A 25,511-nucleotide genomic window follows, 5' to 3' on the forward strand; every position below is an offset into this window, starting at 1 on the left:
CCAATGAAAGTTGAAAACAATTGTAATAAAAATTAATAAATTTTAAAATAGGAAAAATAATAGTAAAAAAAACGATAGAATATAAAGTGAACTAATTGCAAACTGTAATAAACACATGCATCATACATCTGCGGGCAACCATCATCCTAATCATTCGCATGAGCAATTTTATTTGAATCATTTCTTCCATTTCCCGTCCAAATGTTTCTGCTCGTGAGCGACCGTTAATGGCGACAATTATGATGAACATTAAGACCCCACTTTTATGATACCAATAACAATAAACATCTTCAACGAAACGCCAGCAAAAGAAAAGTACACCCATCTTCCGGACGGCCCTCGGTACGTCTCAAGCATCCTGACGGAAATTACAGAAAGCTTTCGTTTACTCCGCCAGGATGATGAATAACCGCCCCTCGTAGAAAGGAGCTAATGCTTTCTGGGTTGAAACAATGCCGTATGGTTGTCGTAAATGATACATCCACATATACCAACTGGAGCGGCGATGAATTATTGTTTCGATTTCCCCAAAAACATGTGTTTCGCTTTCTTGTTCCGTTTTTATTCTGGATGTTTATCGCACAACAATAAGAATTGTACAAAATTAAACCCAAAAATGTATAGCGATTCAATGAATTACAAAGCATTTAATATCAGATATTCATACCACTTCAACAAAGGATATTAAAAATAGAAGAAAAATTATTAAATAGAAAAATTAAATTGATTAAAAATAGAAGAAGGGCATTTATTACCCCTAATTCCATCACTTCATCCGAATCATTCTAATTCCAAACAACCCAACAAGTGAAAGTTTCCAGATACACGCAAAAAAAAAACATCATCCGACAAATTGGCGAATCATGTTCGATGGAATTTTGCAACGCGTTCCAAATTCCACCAGTGCACCGTCTACACTGACGTCGACTGTGCGCGAACTGATGAAGTGAAGCAGACATTACCGAAGCCATTGGAGCCAGACACACGCGCGCTCGTTCGTCTCTTCATTATTGAACAATATTTCAGACACCGAAACGCTCAACTGCTCTGCACAGTTGTCGGTATCTGGACGACACTAAACATTTTTGACATGATCCCTCCCGGTGCTGTTCTCCGTTTCGGGCGAATGCACTGTGCAGCTAAGTACTGTGCCACTGTACACCGCAAGATATGGTGCTATACCACATCACCGATTCCACGGAGCCGAGTGGCCGCAACTCGCTAAATATAAATTATGAACCATGTTCGGGCATACACAGCTAGAGGTTCGGGAACACAAGTGCGCTTGTCATCGCGACCCGAGAGGATAACGCTTGCCCAACGCTTGGACGGGTTAACACGCAACGGAAGTGTGTTGTCATATTAAGTTTTCGCTCTACGCCAGACGTAAAGAGCCACCGACACAACATCACACATGCTGGCGTACGTCGCCGCGTCCGACAGCAGGAAGAAGGTGAAATTAATCATGTCCACACGTTAGAACCGTTTGCCTTTTCGCTCGGCAAAGATTCAATTTGAAGTAAGATGAATTGATGCCGCGCGATGGATGGAAAGATGAAAACACAGCAAATAAAATAGTGAAATATTTCAACAAAATCGTGATTAGGTTATGAAAATGGTGTGAAAAATTTGTCCGCAGTGAAGAAAATTATTAATCCCAAATGAAGTTACCTAACCGACAGCAATTCAATAATCGAACCATGGCATATCATCTTCCTTGCTTAAATAAATTATTACTTTCCTAAGGGACTGCCACACGTTTTGGTATCGAACAGCCCAATCGCGCGACCCTATGGGTGTTGCAGATTGGCTTATGACCATGTAGCATTTGTTCAGTTAGTTGCGGATTTTTTGTTTGCCTTCCTAATTCCCGTCCATTACAGGCAGATATCTCTTTCCGGTTCGATCCTCTTGTAAAAGAAATCATGTTGTTTGAGTATTTGCGAACACAAGTAAAACTCTTCCACGGTACCACGGTGTTGTGCGTAACAAATCTACAGGTTAAGCGCATGTCTACTTACGTAGCGCCGTGGGACTAATTTATGAGGGTTGATGCACCGGTTCCTCATACACCGGACAAATGGATGCATCATCTTCACGGCCATTGCAAAGCTTCTTCGTCACCTCGTCGTGGGTGTCGGAATCCGGCCCGGAACCACCGTTGCTCGCCGTATGGTCATCGTTTTCGCTGAAGCTACTGCCACCGGTTAGCATTTTGTCAGTTTCCGTCTCTTCGTGCTCGGTGATCGGTTCCTGCGGCTGCTGATTGTACACGTACGGATGATGCTGCTGCTGGTGGTGGTTGTGATTGTGATGACCATTGGTGATGATGGGTTGCTGCTGCGGCACGGTGCCTATCGTTTGATCTCGGTGCATTTGCTGCTGGTGATGGTGGTGATAGTTACCGTTGATGGCATTTTCAATATTTACGTGCACGGTTTTCACAAACTTGGGATGCATTCGGAAACCGCCGCTGCCGCTGCTACTGCTAGCGCCGGACGCATCGGAATAGTTGGTGAAGTAGGTGCAATTTTCGTGTTCAGTTCTGCCACCCGGTTCGCCGTTGATGCTGCTTTCATCTAGCATTTGATACTGTTCGTTGAACGATACCACCTTTGATGGGGTAAGCCCATCGTAGCTACCTATTCCATTAAGTCTGCAAACGGAAATGGAACGAAAGTATCTTCAATGTTACATTTGTTTAAAGCAATTAATCTTGGTAGCTTAAAGGGAATTTCTATACAAAAACTTAAATAAAGGTTAAATCAAAAAATAATACCAAAACCACTCAATACTTACTTGGTTAAATGAGGCGGTCCTTGCAGCATCATATTGCTGTGCAGTTGGTGCTGCTGCTGCTGCTGGTGTTGAAGATGATGATGTTGCTGTTGGTCTAGAAAGTCATGGTTTTTCGAACCGGCCGAATGGCTGCTACGGGAATGATTCGACTGGCAGCATGATATGGAAGATGCCGACGATGAATTAGGCATCCGATACGGATGATAGTTAATGTCACCGTTCTTCACAGGACTGTTGTACACTTCATCGTTGAAGTAGGGTGACTGCTCCGCGGAGCCGGGCGTACCGTTCATATACGGCAGGAAGTGTTGCTGCTGCTGGGGACCATTCGGCAGCGGAAGCGGTGGAACGTTACGCATGGTGCATTCGTTCGAGCTGCTCCTAGATGATCCTCGTCCTAGCAGGGATGGATCTACATATTGATATGAGTGTTGAGCGCTACCACCACTTCAAACACGCGATAATGTAGCCACGGGTGTCAATTATTGGATACGGTGTTAGTACAATCGGTGAAGCAAAAAACCAAACACGATGCGAATGGGGGAGGGCGGGGAAAAGAAGCTGTATTAGTATTTTTGCACTCGATGACGCTCAGCACCAATCACCGGGACTCCCGGATGGAGGGCAAACAATTCTTCATACACATGAACGAAACAGTTGCTACTTACTTATAGCTACCGGATTGTGCCGATCCACAGCGAACGGATGATCCCTGAGAACCGATCGCAGTCGTGGTTGGTGGAAGGCCACCACCGCCACCGATCAGTTCCGAGGGATACACATGATTTAGATGTATATGGTGGTCTAAAGCTTGTGGAATCGGTGGCGGATGTTCCGGTGGAGGAGGAAGGAAATCAATCCAGTTGGCAGGAGCTGGAGAATGTTGGGGGATTAGTTTATTTTTTGGTTCCATTAGTTCAGCAAATGTTCGCATTATTGTTATGTGTCAAAATGTTAGTATTTTATGTTTCTATATACAACAGATGGTAACTTTGAACATTACCTTGATTATATGGCACCGGAGTGAAGGCTTTCGGATGCCCCGCCAGATATGTTGCTGGGTCTGAACGATTGGTGGACGCACCGGATATATACCCATCTAACCCTTGGTAGCATATTTTACCATTTTCATTGCAGTTTCCATTTACTAAGACTGTTGTTGCGTAGGGAGAGGGATTGTCTGGAGACTGTATACAATGCAACAAGAATAAATGAAAAAGAATTGAACAAGACATCCAACAAAGATCATTCGCAAGATTACCAGCGTTTAAATAATTACCTTACGACTGTTGTAAAATGACGTTATACTTCTTGGATCCACTTCGGCATAATCCGTACTGACATCCGCATAGTTGGAAGTGTTTTGAGAACTTTCCAACAATTTAGCTTCACTCAGTCCAGAATCCTTATCCGTATCGATCGATCTCCGACCACGATCAATCCATAATCCATCTCTCCGTGACACCATCATCGGTCGACGGCTAGGGTCCATACTGGCGTTGACAGCGATCGTAGCATTTATCATCTCTTTGTTAACCTTCGCACGGTTGCGGAAAAACATTACCGCGCCGAAACATCCACTCGTTAAGATAACCAACAGCAATACTATCAGCAGTACCATGAACCAGGTCTCGTGCAGCAGTCCCTGCTGCCTGTAACCATCGATTTCGCTGAGCGAATTGTGGGCCCTCGGCGGTGCTATGACGTGTGCTGGATCCATGATCAGATAGGCAGGCTTCGAGTAGGGTCCTGCACCAACCCGATTATACGCAACGACGCGTACCGTATACGTCATACCGGTCGTAAGACTATGCAGCACAATCGATGTCGTAGGCCCGTTGAGTGTGATCTGGGCTAGAACTTTCGATGAGTTGCTAGCACGTAGCTGTACCTTGTATCCAAGAAGAACACCGTTCAGGTGCTGTTCCAACGGTGGTGACCAATTCACCAAACCGGTAGTTAAGTTTACCATGCCCGTCTGCACATTCATTGGAGCGCCCGTGGGGAAATCCTCCAAAGTTTGTACCACCTTCGAGCTTGTCGGTTGTCCTTCGACCGTCTTAAAGTAGGGCGTTAGGAAAAACTCGTACCGGGTGAACTTTTCCAAGCCCGTTATGACATACGTCTCGGAGGGATTCATCGGTATGGTAAGCATGCTGTAGCTTTGCGTATCGATTGCCGAAAGATTTCGGTACCGCACGTACAAACCTTCCACGTATTCTTCCGTGTTGCTGATGTGAAGTTGCCATTCGAGGCGGATAGTCGTCGAGTTGATTGCTACTGCGTCAACCAATTCCAGGATCTATTAATTGATTGCAACCAATTTCATAATTAAAAGAAAACGGAACATAATAAGGTAATGCTACAGAATGAGAAATACAAAGTTGCTTTAAGAAGGAATACTAACCTGTCCGCTGAGCACTAGACGAGCAGTTTCTATTTCTTCGGGCATTGTAACTCCATCATTTGCCGAAAGCGTGCGAATAATGGCAGATGTTGGTGATGGTGCCGAATAACCGTAGGAATTCTCCGCGCGAATAATGAACATGTACGAAGTGGAAGGTGACAGATTCGTTATCTGAAAAGAAGATATAGAAGCAAGGAATAAAAATTGAGTAATGTTCATTTTATGTAAAAATTGATAAATTCTCATTTAATATGAACTAACCGTAGCAGTGTAACCGGGTATACGACTCATCGCCTTAATCCATCCCGCCTTTTCCTCGGGACTGTAGTACTCTATCGTATAGCCACCAGTGACGGAATTCATTTGCAAATCATCCTGACCGCGCGTCCAGGTCAGTGTGATATTGCTGTTGGTAATATTGACCGCTTTCGGTATTCCCGGTGCCGATGGCAGCAGTTCGGCATTGTGTGAACGATGTTGCATTGAAGAAAGGTTACTTTCAACCTGCGGACGATAACATACACGGAACAATAATAAACAACAACAGCCAAAAGTGGGTTAGTTAATCTAACAATCGTTTGGTTGCTGCTCCAGCATTACTGCAAGAAGTTATGCACCTACGCTTTTTGGAGTAAACGTACAGAAGGACTTACCATTAAATATGCGCTCCACGAGGTTTCACCTTTCTCAGAATACGCCACACATCGATACCAGCCGCTGTCCTCATTTCGCAAATCTGCAATATGTTACAAACCGGCAGCATTTCATGGTTAAAGAAGTGAACGAACAATATTCAACCAAACAAACGGTAACAACACCCCACCGACTCTACATCGACCAGCAATCGAAAGGGAGCAACGATCCGCCGCTCGACCGTGGATTAACTTGATCCGACGACCGGGACGGGGACGCTTGTTGCTGATGATGCTTGGGAAAATGTCAGATATATCACCGATCAACAGAGATACGAGAATGCACTGCCAAGTGCCCTTATGACTTGTGCTTGCGAGTATGTGGTGACGAAGATGATCTGTTACTTTCTACGGCGGGTTCGGTTCGCTTGTTTATGCAAGCGGAGCAATGGCAAACTGTAAGTTGTCGGCCGGCAGTGGAAGCGTTGGCACTGAGCACACACAACTGCACCATGTACTAACGTACTGTCTCCCGCTGGGAGGTAGAGATTTCCATTGCACATGGCTGTATTGCGCTGTGAAACGATTTAAAACTGTGACTAGCGGAACTTTCCACCACGCGCGGAAGAAAGCCATGCCGACAAACGTTTGCCTTATTTATGAATACTATTCGATGCGCCAAGCAACAATCGAGATTCTTTTCCTGGATTGAAGCGGACCTGGCAGAAATATGCTCTGTTTTGTTGCATCGACAAAGAGTTTTAGCATTCATTGCGGGAATATTTAAAGAAGTTTAAAGAATTTGAATAAATTGCATAAAAATGTGCTTTGGAGAGGTTATATACTCTTAACACTCTCCAACATAGCAATTGTGAACTCAATTTAAATCTATTTCGCAGAATAACTGATGTTTGATAAACAGACAAAAAAAATATTCATTTCCACACAAGGTACAGAAAGTGTAGAAAGTATTGCTTCATTATGTAGCACACGCCGTAATTAAAAAGATGAAAAACGGGATTAATTACCGTTCGCTTGCGTCGAGAGTCACAAAGGAGCAATAAATTAACTTTTAGTTTTTTTCCCCCCACTTTGATAAGACGCTTCCACACGAGTGTAACAGGGCAGAAAATGCACTGTCCTAGCGGAAAGTTATCCTTGCGTATTCTGCTCCTAGAAAGGTCCTTGCGAATGGACCAACCACAGGGAAGCAAAACCACATTCCGTCTGTTGATGCAACCCGGAAGCATTCTGTCAAAACCTCGAACCATTCCGTTTCGTAGCAAAGTGCGGGCAAAGACAGGTATTAAAAAAGAAATCCCCCATGATAAAGACGAACGATCGTCTCCATTCCGGTGTGCTCCTGCTCTTTTGGATGGTAAAAGATTCTTTCGCTGTTGTGGTTTTTTTTTTCCCTTCGCTCATCTCCTATTAAAATGGCGGGAGTCTATAGCATTTTGCCCTCTTATCATTTCACCATTTTTCAACTCGCATTAGAAGTAATCCGCATTGTTAGCTGTAATTATATTTTTCACCAAGTCAACGCATCTTCCCTCTTCCTTATCATCTCCATCTTCCATGCTCGTAGCTATTGGGCAGGTGGTGAGGGTTGGGTACACACTGGGGGATGTTCGTTTTATTTTCCCGCCTTTCATGTTGCGAGAAAAGCCTGACAATTAAATCCCCTGTTATCAAGACGTTAGACTTTTATTCTACTGACAGCTGAGATGGTAGAAGAGATGATTTAAAATGGCGCTGCTCCTTTTTATATTTTGCCCGCTACATCTTTACTTTATCTTAGAACTTGACGGTAGTGTTTCACAAAGAACTGTCTCCATTAATCTTGGTGATTGTATTTTAACCTTCAACAAGGTTCATTGTAAACCTCATTGCGGAAAATTTAACGAAAATCACGAAAAATCTAGCCATAAATATAGCAAACAAAAGAACCAAAATTAATTGTCTAACATTAGCAACGTTGTTCATGAACAATTGGATGCTTTGGGGAGGAGGGAAGCTTTCACTGATGCCAACTATCTACAGCCGTTCACAATTGCACAATTAAACAATGTTGCATGTACAACTTTCTGAACCGTTTGCCATTCTTTGTTCTCGAAAATACGTACCGGGCACGCTACCGCGGCTTCCATAATCCATCGTTCTCACGCACTTTGAAAATTATTTTTACGTTCGGCTTAGCATTGTAAACAAAGATTAGGAGCTCGCCTTACAGCAACGCGACTAGAATTTTTGCAACAGCCGTCACATTCGGTGCGGTTTAGTGGCCAGACATTTGGCGCGAGCCTTTCACGAACAATGACGTGCCAGGAAGTTTGTGAGCAATGCTAAACCAACATTATCGTCGCGCACGGAAATTAGTATAAATCAGCATGCAAGCATAACTGTTTACACATGCTCACCGAGGAAAAGCTTAAAGCGCCATAGGAGCCATTTCGTTGTATTTCAATTATTATATTTCTCCGTTCGTCCCGAATCGTCCCAGCGTAAGGCGCTGAAGAAAGGTTCCTGCTTGGTCTAACGCACAGGAACAACGCGCGGACTTATTTGTCGTGCCAGTCGACAATCTTTCTCCCCCAATCAGGTTCGTATATCATGGACGAACGTTGTAGCTAGAGCGCGAGCTTATGCTTACCATCAATTCTTAGCGTGCCACCCTGGATGATTGAAAAGCGCCCGTTACCGCCGGAAAGGTTGATATCGGTCGCATTTTTCATCCAGCGAATCATGGGCGTCGGATTACCGCTGGCACGGCACGGCAGCAAAGCAACCGTGCCTCGGGGCAGTGTTTGATTAGCCGGTACGATCTGCAGTATCGGGGGTGGATTGCTGTCCTCCGATGTAAGAACCTGCAAGAAGGCGCACCAGTGTACACGATTGAGTGATAACGTGGGGGGGTGGAAGGCGTTAGAATATGAATTGAGAGCCGTTGTTGAGCGTCGTTTTAACCTTACCTGTAAGTAAGCCCTGCTGGTCGTGGAACCGGCGACACTCAGCGCCGAGCAGATGTAGTAACCATCGTCATCTTTCTGCACACCGCGAATCTGAAGTGTCCCCTGTACCGAAACCTGCATATTGTCGTACGTATTGTTGGGAAACATGAGCGTCTGGGAGCCTTCTTTCGTCCAGAACACGGATGGCTGGGGGTTGCCTGAGGCGGTACACTTGAACGATGCCACCCCGTTCAGGGCCGTTTTCTGATCTTGCGGTTTTATCAGGAATGTTGGAGGAGCTGGAATGGAGAAAAAACAAGAAACAGAGCGGATTACAATCAAAATGATCATTATTCGATGGCAGATGATGAAATATCTCAAGATCAAAGGCGGACTAAGTTAAAGACGTATCAAAACAAAACGGTAATCCATTTCCGTTCGTTGCATTTTCATTGTTATTCAATACCAATATTTAAAATGAATATTTTAAAAGAGATTTTAATAGATCTTTACTACAAAATTTGCACTTTATGTTGTACTGTATACTACTAGCGTAAGTTTTTTTTTTGCTCCACTAAATTCCCGTCGAAACAATGTTAACAATCCGTGGAATCAGTTTGCACCATAAATTTAACGAAAAAGCTGTAAACGCTCATGAAGGTAGACAAAAAACGTTTCGTAAACCCGGCGTTCCGTGCGGATGATAGCACAATCCGCCCCGGCTTCCGACAGCAGTAGTATCGGTTTAGAACCGATGATACACACATACCTAGAGATACTTTAAAACGTATATATTACGCTGCATGAAGCACAAAAAACCCTCAACCAAATGCACATATAATGAAAGCTACGCAAAGTACGAAATGGTATGTGGTGGTAGTGTTCACCCCTTACGAAGCAAAAGTAAAGGATGTACCAGGTCGTAAATCTTTGACGTTAATTCTTATCGGACTTTCGTTGATGCCATTAGGGAGCCGCTGGTAGCTGGATAAAATATACTTCCTTCATACGGGAGAATGAACTAACTATGTGGCACTATTGGGGGCAAGTAAACTTGGCAGAGTGCACCGACGCCACTGGTAGCTGGTAAAAGCCCACCAAACACACATACACCATCAACAAATGATTAATGGTAATACAACACCGGGTGGCAGGTGTTTAAGTACGTGAAATATGACGGTGCAACTGCATGTCCAAAGCTAACAAAGAAGCGGGGAATCTAATTCACGAATTGTTTTTAGAACAAGTTTGATGATAAATTATGGAGAACACAGGAATATATTTAATACACTTACAGTTGACAATGAGCTGAGCTTTGGCACTGATTTGACCGATCGTATTGTGAGCCTCGCAGATGAACAGACCTTGATCGCTCGGTACCACGCTTCGGATCACCAAGCTGCGGTCTTCTTCTAAAATGTCGGCTCTACCAACAGGAATGTGACCGTTCTCTTTGCTCCATATGATTTGAGGCTGCGGGTCGCCGTCGACAGCGCAAAGGAACTGTACGCGTTGTCCCACCAGTGCTGTCGTATCCATTGGTTCCAGCTTAAAGTATGGTTTTACTGTAATTAGACATAAGATTAAGATGAAATTCATTAAAATAGATCATTTTTATTTAATTATAAAAGATAAAAACTAAATTATTGGTAAATATCTTACTATAACTGTCTAAAAATTGCAACAACAAAAAATAATAAATATCGATACTGCTGTAACATTGCCCGCGAGGACTAAGCGAGAAGCGCGATTTAAGAGCGATAAGAAATTACACAACAAAAAACTAATCAATCATTAAGAGGCGTAAAATGCAGTGACGCCCATTCCCATGGTAATATACGTTGATTCTCCGAAAAAGTAAACGCATTTCATGATAATATCCCTAGCTTTACCGAAAAAAGGGAAAAAAAGGTTCATAAAAACAAAACAAAACAAAATCTTTCGCAACGGTATTTAACTCCATTTTCGCTTCTTTGACGGATGCATCGAAGCCCCCCAACCCTTAAGGGCAAAAAGTAACGAAAATTAACGGCAGCCAACGATACATCGATGGACGGTTTTTTTTTTATGCTCATGGGGGTATCAGCGATGATGATCACAGTGAGGCCGCGCGCGACGACCGTTCGTGCAGGTTAAACGGACCCGTGGAAAACAACTATCAAATTACGCCTTCTGCGCAGATTTACCGATATCAATCAATCAAAAATAAAACTTACGAAAAGGGTTGGAAAGACGCGTTTTTTTTTACAACCCTCTGATTTTTTTCTGTGTCCCGGAGGCGATTGACGTTAACGAAAACGCAACAGTCAAACCCAAAGTTGGCGCAACGCACAGAGGCTGGGCTTCGTTCTGCTTACGCCACGAGGTACACACCGAGGAAGCCGTCACGTGTTACTGTTGAGATATTTTTGCAACAGGGTTCAACTGTTGTGTGCCTCTGCTGGTTCATGGTCTTTGCTGAAGGGTTCGACAAGCGTCAGAAATTGTGTGGAAAGCACGAAAGCTCCTGGGGACAGCCATACCAATCCCCGTGTTGCGGGTCTGGGATGTACAACACACCGCAACGAAAGGATGGTTACCCTCCGGGAGTTGATGGTCGAAAGGAATTTATCTTTCACCATGTTCATCGCACACAACTAGGGCCCCTTCCACAGACTCAGGACTATTCGACGGTGAACGGTGTTACAAAAGGAAGCAGAATAAATAATATCTGCAAGACAATGAATTATTGATTTACGATATAAATCACTAATGCAGTTTTAGGTGTAATTGACGATAATTCGTAACAGTAAAAGAGTTTGGGGACAGGGATCTCTTCTCTCCTTCTTAAAAGTTGCACACTCCATTAATGCTATTTTGTCATTGAATGTGTCTTTTTCTTTACGAAATCAGTGTCCAGAATTGATATCGTAACGAAGACAGCCCATAATACCTGGTCAAATCTAGATCTGAACCCTGCACGGACGTGTTGAAGAATTGTGCCTAACCATCTTCACTATTCTACAACTCCTGAAGCGAAGAGTTATACCGGCAATATAAACAAGCCATATATAATGTATTTTCATTGCTTATCTTTATGTTACGTTATACCAACATAAAAAATATTTCAAATAATTTCAGACATCATAATTCATTAAAAAAAACCCCTGACAAAGTAAATCAAACACGAACAGAAATAAAAAGCAGATGATCATAGGTAAACCCCATTTGCTACACGGTACGCATACGAAAAATAATGTTGAGATATCATTTTAGCACTTTTTTTTTGCTTCACTTTCAAACACCAATTCACACATGCTAGAACCGTTTCACCTTTGGCATAATAAACAATCTATCCATCTAACGGGCGCCCATACAATAGGACAAAAAAGATAAAATGCACAGACCCCAACATTTGTCAGCAAAATAGGACCCTTTTCGCATTATTCAACATTTCGTTCCGTTTTTCTACTTGTTTTGTGCTACGCCTAAATAGCTTCGCACGCATTGGCCGTTTTCCGGTGCCGGGGCTGCCATGCTATACAACAGCACCATCATGACCAAACACACACTGGAATACCCTTAGGAGGAAGCAATTTTCAACACCATGGCCGCCTGGTGCTATCATTAGAATGAATCGGACTAAAACGGTGAATTGATTTATGACTAGGCACAATATTCCAATTTTCTCACCAATGAATGGCCGGGTTTTTTTGTGGTCGATCGTTTTGGGGTTTTGTAGGCACAGCGCACATCAGTGTATGCAAAGGCAGCAGTGCTAGTGTGTAAGCTTTCCGATTGTATGATTTGAGTAGCTTCAGCTTTAAGACTGTTTTAAGGAAAATGCTGAATCCAACGCCGTGGTGCGGTTGGCAAGCCAGAATTAAGGAATTTCCGTTGCCTTTTATAAAGGGAAAGACTTTCTCCCCTTCGCAATCATGACGGAAAACGAAACAATCCAACAAACTCTCAATCACCGTTGCCATTTGTTGTGGGAGCTCGGTTCACTAGCAGCAGTGCCAACACGATGAGTGTGCATTCGTTGCCAATACCCCGGAAGTCAGCAATAATCAACTGACATCAAGCGGAACACTGCAGGCGTGACCGGAACCGGCAATGGCAAAAGAATAAATCCCAGAAACGAGAATCCCTCCGACGACAACTCCGCACAGCCACAGAACGGCACACTATAAGCGGTAGCTGTTAAGGAAGCATTAGAATCCTTCCCCAGCGCTCCCCAAAGAAATTCGTTTGATTAGTTTATGGATTCCTTCACAGAAGGTGTGCGCCCGTTCGCCACCGAGGACAAGGCTTAGTTTAGGGGGTGAATTTCTGCCACGCCAATCTTAGCCTTCTCCAGACTTTCTAAGGACGTTTAAGCGTGAGTATTTTTTTATGGGGGGGAAAGTGACGCCCCAAACTCGGCAAAGAAACGGTGGGCGTAAGCAAGGAAAGTAATATAAAAATTTATGAGCAGGATAAAAACCAATCGAATGGAAAACAAACCAGGGCAGTGCTGGTTTCTTTGTGTTGTGGCAAATGTTGTGGCCTGCCGGAGAGAAGAATGATATCGACAGCTGCTAATTTACAATTCGATTACACCACCACCGGGGGGGAAAAAGGGAGCATTGGATCAGCATTTTTCTTTGTAGCAGATGCAGAAATGGAAATGCTCAGCGTGTTTACCATTTGCAAACAATTGCTCTCTTGCGAGGCATTCAGCTAACTAGCATCTGTGTCTATGCCCAGGGAAGATGTAATAAGGATGACATAATTTAATTCATTATTCTGACTATTTTTAATCAACTTCACTAGTGCGTCCTGAGTACATTGAGAAGTTGAGGAATAATTTTCTTTAAGAATGGAATTAAAACACAATCAAATTAACATTTAATTGTTATTTAAGTTATGTCTGTAAGAACCTTGTATACGTATACTTGACGTCTCATATCTAAGATGACAATTTAGACAGTTTTATGTCTCAGTTTAGACAACTGCACAACGTTTTCCAGATGTCTAAACTGTCCCCAATTAATTCTAACTTTATCTTCTTTCCATATTGATTGAACTCTGACTCCATCTTCTCTCCATTTCCAACGAATTCTAACTCCATCTTCTCATCTGCAACGAATTCCTTCTCCATCTTCCCTCCATCCTGAATGAATTCTAACTCCATCGTCTTGCCAACACCAACGAATTCCTACTCCATCTTCCTAGTGTCTACTTTGCGAGCCATTATGTAGTTATCCATCGACACGGCACGTCAAGTGCAATGCACAGAAGATGGTTACATCTTACTTAAAATGCACCGATTATCCTGTCCACTTACCTTGCACCGTGAGTCGCGCGACGGAACTTTCGCGCGAACCGACTATGTTATACGCCACACACTTGTAGCGCCCTCCATCGGCCGGCCGTACATCGCTGATGAGCAGATTCCCACCATCCACGATCCGGATGCGTCCGATCTCCTTGGCGAACCGAAGCTGCTCATCCATCGAGCTGTCATCCTTCATCCATCGGATCATTGGTTCCGGTGTGCCCTTTGGGGCACCACACTCCAGCAGGGCTGTTTCACCGGCCGCTACACGCGTATCCTTTGGCTCGACACGAAAATCATCTCGCAGTACTAAAAAATGGGAAAAAGGGCAGAAAAAAAATGAGAAATTAAACATCATCCCGAGGAAAAAGGCAGCGTCGAGTACGGGGTTTCGTTGAATAGCTAAGCAAATGCTGTTATTTGCCATCATTAGCGACTATCATTATCATCGAATTGACACCATTTTACAAGGTGCTCAGATTTGTCCAGAAAACCCGTTCGGAAATCATCATCGACGAGCGCGACACATCGGTTATGGTGGGGCTGCTGCCGGGTGTAAAGGTACAGCAAAAGTGCATGTATGGTTAAATTGGTTGCTCGTACCATGTGACCAACGATGCACGACGGTGGATCACCGGCACAGGTAATTATGAGAGACCCCTGGCTCGAACGAACAGGGGCTCAATTATAAAGGTTAGTTGAGATGCAACAGAATCGTGTTTCTAATGGCTATGTTGAACGGTCGCCGATGATCCGTAGCAAAGCCAACAAGTTCAACCTGTCCTTACCAGCGTTTTGCTGCCACCGCTATCGCTCACTGGCAGCAGACACATCACAGGCATTTGCAAGCGTCAAGTGACATACACAGCGAGCGCTCGATGTAAAACGGCAACGCGACGCATTTAACCAACCCAGTTCTGTCCCTGTAATGATACTGGGTAAGCGCGAAATGGTCAGATGGACTCCCCCCAGTGCGCCACTGGATGCGATGCATGTCAAGTATGTCATTATCCGGTATCATTACAAGCAGGAGACGGAGGGGGAAGGTTTATGTGTCGGCTTTCTGCACTTCACCGGTTTTGTTAATCAACATTTTGACGGGCTAGCGTCGGGACGATGCGACTGGGGCTATATGCAGAACAGTTCCATTGTCTTACGTTGTGTGTGCTGACTGCGGGGGCATGTGGACACAGCACGGATGGCGGAGGGCGATGGAGGTGCATAATTTATGCAGATTTGTTTTCATTAGCGAGTGCAAGCACATATCAAACAGGGAAAACCTGTCGAACAAATAATGCCATCATGGGGTAAAAGCGCACATCAGAACGCTCTAATTAGACATTGTATTAATATGCATGTCGGTGAGTACGTCTAACATGCGAAAAAAAAAACTAGACATTTACTGCTTTACGACATCATTGTAGTACATAAATACAATATGATAGCAATTCGAGCATTGAATGAAATTTCGTTACCATAGACCATTTTGAGTGCTAAACTCTACTCAAAATTTACAGTGGTAGTCGTCGCAATATGGACATTGTGTACCTCTTAGCATTCTTAGATATTTTAGAATATGTTGTACACATTTATGAACTTCTAGAACATTTTCTGAGCCAAATTTTGTCTCAAGTTTTGAAGAGTACTCCACGTCTGAAGAAAATTCGAATGATTACGTCACATGTACGGAACATTCAATAGAGTTAGATCAATAAAAACAGAAAAAATAATGAAAATTTATGAAATATTAAATTTGCATAAACGAATACAGTTTATAAATTTCAATCGAATTTTACCTGCTTAATTGGAAAAAAACGATTGCAAGGATATTACTGTACCGTAAAACTATCGATAAAACTAGTGTTATATATTTGTTTGATTTTATCAAGGAATTACGATTCAAGGACATTATATATCATCTTAAAATATATTTATAGATCTCACAGGGATGCTCCATTGCTGTTGTTCTTTTTCCTATAAAAACCGCTTCTAATGTTTGAAAATTTTGGGCTTTTGGAAATTAAGAGGTTCCTAATAGACTAATGGTAATGTAATGTCCAAGATCTGGCAGCCCTGCCTTGCCTTCAGCGCTTGCCTTCCATAAGTGACCACCACTGTATGTTCTCCTCTAACAGATAATCTGCTATAAATTCACCAAATGAACCTATAACATCAAACAGAAAACAAATGCTGACCATTATCACAAAATCATTTCAATCCACAGAAAAACAACCGTTTTCACGGTAGATACTTTCACCCAACAAAACGAACACCATTATACTGCCCATCGTCGATAGTTTTTTTTTTCGCCTGATGCCTGAGCCGTAATTCAATCTGCATAACAACACACTACCGTATCCATTTCGCCGTGCTAGATTTATGCGTCTCGCCTCGCTGCCGTACCGAACGCGTAACAAAATCGAACATCATCAATCCTCGGCGACACCTTCATGCCTATTTATAAAAGTGACAAAGCATCAATTTCAATGTGACACAACATCACTCCACCTTGAATCGGCGCGTTCCACCCGGGAAGCACCAACCATTAGCGAAATGGATAAAACAAAGAAGACTTGTGTGGATCTTCACCACCGAGCAGTCGTGTATTATGCTTCGAGCGCAAGAGTCCGGTGTACCGAGAGATGCGACGGTTAGTGCTATCATTTAATTTCCTGCCCTGTCTTAGCATTAGCATCATTACTCTCGCGCCGACCTAAGTTCATGCCGGCCCGGGTTCGATTTGTTGCATGGATGATAGGAGTCTCGCTCACGAGGGGAATATACTTTGGCGCGGAGCGGCAAGCGGCCAACGGTGATGGCCTCCCAACAGAGATAGAAGACAAAGTGGTTTGAACGGAATTGCCATTTCAGGTGCTGCCGCATGAAAGCGCGCTGTTCCGATCAGGTAGGATTATTGTTGTAATAAATAATTATGCAAATCAGCGCAGCATAGATGCGTGCACCTTGTTTTGTGTGCGAGACTCCGCGGTAAGGGAAGGAAGGAGCTGGGATGTGGCGGCATTTACGAGCAGCAAAAGGCCGAATGGCGCCATGATACACCGCCTCTCCGCTTTACTAACTTATCTTGCATATATTGTTAAGCAGCGAAGGCTAACACTTCCGACATCAACACGAAGGATAGGGAAAAACGAGTGAATGATGCAGTCGCGACACTAGTACATTATTCCTGGGGGCCATGATTGATGCAGCGGCCGGTCTCCGGTGGGACCCGCACATAATTGAATGAAAGTTTGAAGAAGTTCCATTTATTTTTGGAGGTGCATTTGCTTATCGCCAGAGTGCTTTGCATCGTAAATTATGGCGTGCGGTCGTTCGTATCGATGTTTAGGTGTGACAAGTTTTATAACATTGAATATTTTGGGCCCACATTCCGAGGAGCACTCCGAAAATTGGAGTGGATAAAGATATGAATTGTTTTACATTAATTTTATAACTCATAAGCATCATAACTCACAACATAAAACATTGCACCAGTGTATTCCAAATATGCATTTTACACACTCTAACCCTCTCTATTTGTCACACGAAGAAGCTTTAATTCCTTTGAGGTACCTACCTAGCCCAAAATCCAACAATAAGAAGGAAGAATTTCAATTTCCCATAGAGATATTAGCTTACTTACATGCAATCTGTAGCGTAGCGTTGCGGCTTTCGGCAGTTCCGGCAATGTTCGACGCAACGCATCGATAGACACCAGCGTCGTTCTCCTTCTTGCTGTGTAACGTCCGCAGGAAGAACAACGAACCCAACGGCAGCAGTACATGGTTCGGTGTAAGCTTCACCGGTTCACCGTCCTTGTACCAGTGGATGGTCGGTTCCGGCACACCCTCGGCCTTACAGTTCAGCGTCACGGGTTCATTCTTCGGCACGATCTGGTTGTTGGGATGTTCGATGATTCGAGGAGGACGATACTGGGCGGCTATACACAGGGAAGAAACAGAACCGATCGATTAATATTTTCGTCTATTTAAAACAGGAAACATTCCACCGCTTGCACCACTGGTTTCGCAAATCCTACCACCAAGCACCCAAGAATTAACAGCAGAAATCCGGATCATTGTCAAATATGCAAATTTTATACAACTATGCACACACACACACATACTTGCCGGTCTGGAAGCTATAATCCGGAATCCTTTCCGTAGGCTCCTGGGAGAAATAAACACCAAGACCATGGCAAATGGCACAAGTTGATAAAGTTATAATTTAAAGTTACTCCCGACCGCACGGGTCCCGTTAGGCAGCCCTAAACTAATCCCAAAAGCCTGTGTTTTCCAGCAGACGACTGGGAAGCTGTTGATAGCGCCATGTTCACGTAATGATTTCAAATGACTCACAGGCTTATACAGCGGTGCGTTAGCTGCTACCGCACCAAGCGGCGGCAGAATCGACAGCCTCGGCCCTGCTGTAATAACAAGTTCTCATTTCATGATCCCAATATCTTATGGACAACCGCACCCGGGCGGTTCATGGCAAACGGTCGGGAGGCCGTCGGGGCAGCAGGCTCGGATAAGAAGACCGGAAGCATAGTAGCTCGGTTCGTCTGCAATGGATGGCCATGCAAATGGAAGCCGTTTAATATACACTCAATTTGACAGCTTCATTTAATCAACGCAACCTAGTGCCATCATGATCCTGTGGCCCCGCGGTCCGAGGGCTCCCCGGGCGAGCTCGCGTTTCCTTCGCGTTGCACTTTCTCGTGCACCAGCAGCAACCGACCTCTCTTAGCAATTCAGCCAAACCGGGCAGTACATTTGTCAGCCCGATCCCAAGGACCAACCAAACTGGTTCGCTTCGTGAGATTCTTCTTTCACGGATTAAGCTTCGAATGGCGTCTGAATACGACCTGTCGTCGTAAAGTTTGCTCGGTTCTGCCTGCAGCGAAAGTGCATCTGACATACCGGAACGCAGCAAAAAAAAAATGATAATGACGATGAAGATGATGTTGGATCTGCCCGGACAAATGTGAGTAAGTCTATGAGAACCATAAGGAATAAATGTCGGAACGAAATTGTGTTTGCGTGAATGTGGCTTGAATTATAATTTCCAAAACATCTATTTAATTATAGAGCATAAAGAGATAAATCTTTCGTTTGGTTTCAACAGCTTTCAGACGGAGACGTTAGTCCATTAAACCACGCACTCGATAAATCTATTCCCAAAACTTTCAGAACTTAAATACAATAAAAGTTAAATGTAGCTATCGCCATTTGAAAAAAGAAAGCATGAAAGTTTAAATTACTATTTTATAATTTATTTCTCATCAAACTAATCAAAACCTAATCAAAATGTTTCAATTTGTTCTTGGTTTTCGAAGTTTCGATTTCTATTTCGATTTTCGCGCTTTTGTATGCGTTCAAAATTGCACATATCTTGGGACGAAAGTCAGAATAACATAAATGATGTGAAACGCGATAGGGTGCTGCTGGACCAACCGGTCTTTATATAGTCTGAATAAAATCTACAGTCTCTTCTCAACTCTTAACACCTGTCGCAACGAACGAAACTGGGACTGCATAGAACTTATATAGTTCCAGTACTCGCAAACGCCACTGATACATGGACTTTGCCCCAAAACTAACAAAACCCTCTTAGCTACGTTCAAGTGGAAGATGCTCAGAAGGACAATGAAGGATCCGCTACAATGAAGAGCTCTATGAGCTGTACGGCGAACTCACTGTCGTACAGCGAATTAGACTCGCCAGGCTTCGTTGACAGGCTGGTCACGTCATGAGAATGACACCGGACGACCCAGCCCGTAAAGTCCTTTTAGGTCGTCCAAATAGACAGAGGAGATGTAGTAGACTCAAATTAGGATGGCGGGATGACGTTGATGCGCTCACCAGAAGGACCGGGAGGACTCCTGGACCAGAAGCGACTTAGAGGACTCCTGCAGCAGGCCTAAACCGCGAATCGATTGTAGCGCCTGACAAGTAAGTAAGTTCTTGGTTTTAAGATACAAATACTGCACCAATAACTTGTTTGCTGGAATTATTTTTCGCACCTAAACTCATAGCTGAAGCGCTTAACAGTTTGGTTGACTAATACATCACTATTGTTAGAAAACTTTATCGTGCTACTGTAGCTGAAGCGTTATTTAGTATCTTCGCTAATGTCGAGAAGACTTTGATTATATTTTTTTTTTTCATCAGATACTTCAGAAGATTACTACATATGAAACTACTCAAGAATTACTCAATGATCAACATTGGTTAAATAAATAATAGTCCAATCGAGAGAACGTTTTCCAGGTTTTATTTATTTATTTATTATTTATTTAGTTATTATAATTATAACGGCTCTTAGCCGTATTATCATTTTATTCAAGATATCGCCCAAAGTTTTGCATATTTTAAGAGTAGGTAACCGCATGCAAAAAAAATAGCATTAATAAAGTGCACGCGTAAGCCTCAACAGGGAAATAGCACGATTATATTGAGGTCTAAAACGAGCATTATAGCATATCTTGCCTACACCATTTCTCCCCCACACACAATTCAACGAGTGCAATTGTCAATGCTATCACCCATACTTGTCCCCCCTCCAACGTCGCCGCTTTGACGCTTAAAAGGAAACCAGATACACCCGCCGCCGCTCGCTAAAATGGCGCTATAGAGAGTCCCGAAACAAACAAAAAAAAAGACGCAAACTTGCTACGTATGCAAGAAACGAGATCGAAGATCAATCAGGTGGAGACCTCGCATTATCGCCTTATAGCTGCAATGCAACAGACGATCGGCGGTGTGGCTGTTACCTATTTCTGCACGCGTTATTGCGCGCACACACGGGCCTCAAACCGGGGTTGTCGCCGAACGCGCACATGACGCACGATGGCAACTTGGCCAACACACATAAACGCCGTACGTGGGATGCAACCGCCTAGAGCCGTTCCATAATTGCACATTTATTAGCCATTGTCTTGAAGGAAATGTCATTTGTGTGCGTGGTATGAAATGCACCATAATCGGTCGCTCATGCTGGCTATTCCTTTCCTCTATTCTTTTTTTTCGCTCCAAAGGCTTAGCTCAACTGCATAGATCGACTTACGTAAACCTCCGCCAAACTAAAACGCTGGGTTGAAGTTTATGTGCTAAAGAAATCGGTTCTTCACTGCATCCTGCAGGCATCGTTAATGTGAGGTATGTTGGCAAAAAAATAACGCCCTCCACACGAGACAAGACATTAAAGCCGTTAAACCAAGCTCAAGCAACTTTAGTTCTTCCCAATGGCCATATGGTGGTTCAGACCTGTAATGCAGGTTGGGGTTTTTTTTTTTCTTAGCTTATTTTCCATGATCAGAATCTTTTTCAGAGCGACAGGGCGACGCCAATTAGTCAAGCATTGAGCACCAGTAGCCTTTTGCGAAATGAATTAACAGTATTATTCTTTAGCTACTGTTAAAAGTGTACACTCTATTGAGGTTATGTGCTTTCCAAAACATCAGATCTGTATCTGTCTGACTGAGCTGTATAAGAATGTTCATGAATTCTGAAATGTTTGGAATTAATTATATATATATATATTAATAGTTATAGGTGGTATAATTACATTATATGTAAGATAATGGCATGGTTTACGGCGAACGATTGCTCACGAACGATCGTTCGTTATGTCAAGCCCTTTAAAAATGAATTGGTTTGCCCTCAGAATTGCATACATTTTGTCGATTGGGTCATCTGTTTGGTTCATGAGAGCTCATTTTTTGTTCATTTTTTGTCAGTTGGGTCTGCTGCGTAGCTCATTCAAGTTGCATGCAATAAAACACTGTAATGGTAAAAAACTGAAATGAAAACTGTTCTACTCAGAACAGTTTGTATCGTTTTCATGTTTGTTTTTTACAGTGTACCACGATCGATCGATACAGGTTTGTATGGAGCTCTCCAGTTACTCCAAGAGTAACTGGAGAGTACCGATCGATCGATCGATTGGTTTGTTTTGTCATTGTTCCAAGTTAGGGATGATATGCGTTGACAGCTGAGGAGATTTAATATAATTAAAACCTAGAAAAACATTAAATACCTAAACAATTTGATTCATTATAAAACACTACCGACTTCTATGTAAGAAAACAATTTTTGCACATCATATAACACATTAAATGATTTGCAACCGTCGTATTGACGTTCGTTTAAAATTGTGAAATACAAACATTAGGGTATGCTATATAGCATGCAAACTGGGATGTGAGTTCATCACGAACGATCGCTCGTGAGCAATCGTTCGCCGTAAACCATGCCAATGTAATGTCATACCCGAACCCCACAACCTTGCCCAACTGACAGTTACGCCAATGTCAGCTGGATGAGCCACGCAAGGCTCTAAAACAGACACTCCTAATCTGATCTTAAAGGAATAAAGATCTGGTTTAATGGTTAACCCCCACGACTTATTATTATATATGCACAATTCCAATATTTTCAATAAGGCAATAAAGAAAATGGAAGCACCAAGAACCTAACTTCACATCACAAACGCGAAAATGATATATCTCTCAACATCCTCTTCTGAGGTATATTAATGAATATAGCAAATGTGACGACACGCCTCTATTTTTTTTTAAACCGAAGCACATTCCTTGTAAAACATAAATCATACCATCTTGTTTACGATTTCGTTGAAATGAGTACCTTTAAAAAATGCAACATGTTCCGAAGGCTACAACTCCGTTACCAGTTCATTCCATAGTTAATATGTTCTGGAGTTTTTTTTTTGTTCTCTCAAAAAATACTGTATCGCTGATTCAAACTCAACCAGTTCTCGTTTGAACGGTTGCGATGAACAGCGATCAAGTAGCAAACGTTGATGAAGCAATTTCTGACAACATCTTCCGCAACGCAAATGGCAACGAGAACAGCAGCCATTCGGCACCGTCCAGAGCAGTTTTCGGAGAGGTTTCAGTGTCGAGCGGTCTTGTTTTGATTTTTCGCCGCCTCCATCTCCGGCGCAATAACAAAGTGAGAAAATCGGGGAAATGGCAGTCGACGCCGACATTTGCGATGGGTAAATATTTTCCTTTCCACAAGCTGTTCAAGCTGTCTACTTCTGAATGTTCGGTGTGAACTGCCCTCTTCCACTTGACATAATAGTTCGAAATTCCACCATCAGCAGGGCAGGGCCAGCGTAAGGTTAAGCGAGGTGGGGCTATGGAAGAAACGGAACGCGCTACACACAAGCGGAAAGCGAGTCTCGGTACCATAAATAAATCAACGCCAATCATCATGCAAAAAACAAGCATAGCGAGAGCACCTACAGCCACTCGTGGTGCGCCGTGGTATTGTATTTTTTTCCACTCCGAAATTGTGATGATCGCACTCTGATGGTGACCATTCATCATTCCGTTAAGTAGGAAATTATGGCGCGCGAGGTAACGAGCGAGGCCGCATTTGTCAAAAAAAAAAAGGCTGGCGTTCTCCCACGATGGTTATTGGGTGATATAATGTTGGCCCCTCCAATTTAAAAGCCGCCTCCCAATTCAACCAAATTTAATTAAAATCGTTATCAACAAACAACGCGCACCTAATCAAAACAACACACCGCCACCGGTCAATGGTTTGCGTACCACAACGGGTAACCTTCCTAACCGGTGATTCATCTTGAGTACGTGTGAGAAGTGTGGCTCTTGTGATCCTCCATGGTGCAGCATGGTAAAGAGACCGTACATTCCAGAGGCGCCACCACCAGCTTCACTATAAACTACGCCACAAACATTCCTTTGCGCGTTTGTGTGCATCTTTGTCACCCTCCCTCTCGTGTTTGACGTTGTCTTCACAGCAAAGCTGCAGCTTAACTGTGTTGTTTTGCATCCCGAAAATTTATGAGCTGTGCAGTGAGATGGCACCCCCAATATATGGTGACGATGCCCGGTCTACTCCCCATGCAATACTATAATCGTCTCCAAACAGCGGGTCCAGCCACTCCGCCATTCGCTCCTATCCAATCCAACGCCCTGTTTGCTTCCCCCGGTCTCGTCGGGGCAACGAATCTGTATCATTCGCACGAGAATTTCCACGAGGATGAAAGAAACCATCGGGTACGGGTGTTCCGACTCCGACCCTATCCGCTGGATGGGTGATGGACCTTGCACTTTTATTGCATCTCCTATCCACACCATCCGCAGGAAATCGCTCCGCGGCCTCTTGTTTGGCTTTCGAGTTATTCCCCACACTCACTAGTTTTTTATTGAGACATTTTATTGATATAGTTTTTAATGGCGGTGCCTTTGACAAATTTAACGACCAAACTATGGCACATACCCCGTGTGTTCGGGCAGAGTAAGAACAAAAACCGTATCATCGCCAGTTCCGACGGCGCTTGATTCGCCCGAAAATTTAGATTACTGTGCGGCGCCGTTGTTAGAAATTTATGGGACATCAGTTCGGGTCAGTTTTATGCTCTCCAAGAGAAAACATTTGAAGTGACTGAACATTATACTTCAAACAATGCACCACAAACTTCAATAGTCTGCTTTAAATACTAAAAATTCACCACCTTTAAAACACACTGACCTTTAAGTGAATAATTTCTGGAACTCTTGCAGGGTACATGATTATCAGCTCATTAATTAGCTCAATTAAGGACAACGGTTAACTCCCTTCCCGAAAGATCGTACAAAACAAATTATTCTCTCGATCATGCTGTGCTGCCGCAAGCATAATATACATGGAGTTCCAATTAGCGCTTATAGTTCATCGCAAACCGACCTGGGTGACGCTAAACTATTGCACTCCTGTTGATGTCGGGTCAACAACTGACGTGGGTTAATCACTCATCTCAGCGTAGCTCGCAACAACGCCGAACAGACGGTTAAGTGTACCACCACACCTAGTGCGGGCGCACACAGAAAACCCGTGTGGTCAACGATCCGTGTCATGTGTCTTCCTTTTCGTCCGGTTCATTCAATGCTCATCATCATCATCAACACCCGACACGTGACTTCGTTGACTCCTCGTGACTCACGGGTTCGTTGCCAAACGCGTGAGAGATCCATATACTACCCCCGTGCGTCCGAGTGCATTTAGTGGCCAAAGGTTTAGGTTCAATCGTTGAAAAATTACCACCCCATCCCACACTCCCGTGAGTGGCTGGAGGTGCACAGATGAAGCTGAAAAAATGCCGCTGCATTCACACAACAGCCAAAGCGTTGCGCACTGGTGTGCTGTGAAGTGGTCAGGGCAAAAGGTAACAGAATGACATTGCCGGTCCCCGATGCCAACTCACGATGCTGAGTGAGTGGACGCTAGCGTGGAGAGACATGGATGGGTATAATGAGGTTGCAAGCTGTCAACATGAACAACTATTTCCATTTTTCTTTTCATGGTTTTTCCCCCCCGAAGAGTTGGAAATGGAGTTCTTTTTTAGCGCTGGACGACACGGAGCTCTCCTATGCAGTTTTAAAACAAAAT

The 25,511-nt window shown here is 43.5% G+C and overlaps 1 protein-coding gene across 1 annotated transcript in view; it reads right to left on the reverse strand.

The window, feature by feature from the left end:
• Positions 1-2,040: 2,040 nt before the first annotated feature.
• The window catches only part of LOC128710450 (protein sax-3-like), a 67,800-nt gene continuing 44,329 nt past the window's right edge, over positions 2,041-25,511 (reverse strand). Inside the window, exons 2-14 of the mRNA XM_053805502.1 lie at positions 17,732-18,028; positions 14,098-14,397; positions 10,085-10,354; positions 8,811-9,088; positions 8,492-8,705; positions 5,860-5,942; positions 5,468-5,710; positions 5,207-5,377; positions 4,079-5,101; positions 3,803-3,986; positions 3,468-3,672; positions 2,800-3,246; positions 2,041-2,656 (exon numbers count right to left, since the gene is read on the reverse strand). Coding sequence (XP_053661477.1) covers positions 2,041-2,656; positions 2,800-3,246; positions 3,468-3,672; positions 3,803-3,986; positions 4,079-5,101; positions 5,207-5,377; positions 5,468-5,710; positions 5,860-5,942; positions 8,492-8,705; positions 8,811-9,088; positions 10,085-10,354; positions 14,098-14,397; positions 17,732-18,028 — 4,331 coding nt within the window. The remainder of the gene's footprint in view (positions 2,657-2,799; positions 3,247-3,467; positions 3,673-3,802; positions 3,987-4,078; positions 5,102-5,206; positions 5,378-5,467; positions 5,711-5,859; positions 5,943-8,491; positions 8,706-8,810; positions 9,089-10,084; positions 10,355-14,097; positions 14,398-17,731; positions 18,029-25,511) is intronic.

Source organism: Anopheles marshallii, chromosome 2 (genome assembly GCF_943734725.1).
Source record: "Anopheles marshallii chromosome 2, idAnoMarsDA_429_01, whole genome shotgun sequence".
Taxonomy (NCBI): domain Eukaryota; kingdom Metazoa; phylum Arthropoda; class Insecta; order Diptera; family Culicidae; genus Anopheles; species Anopheles marshallii.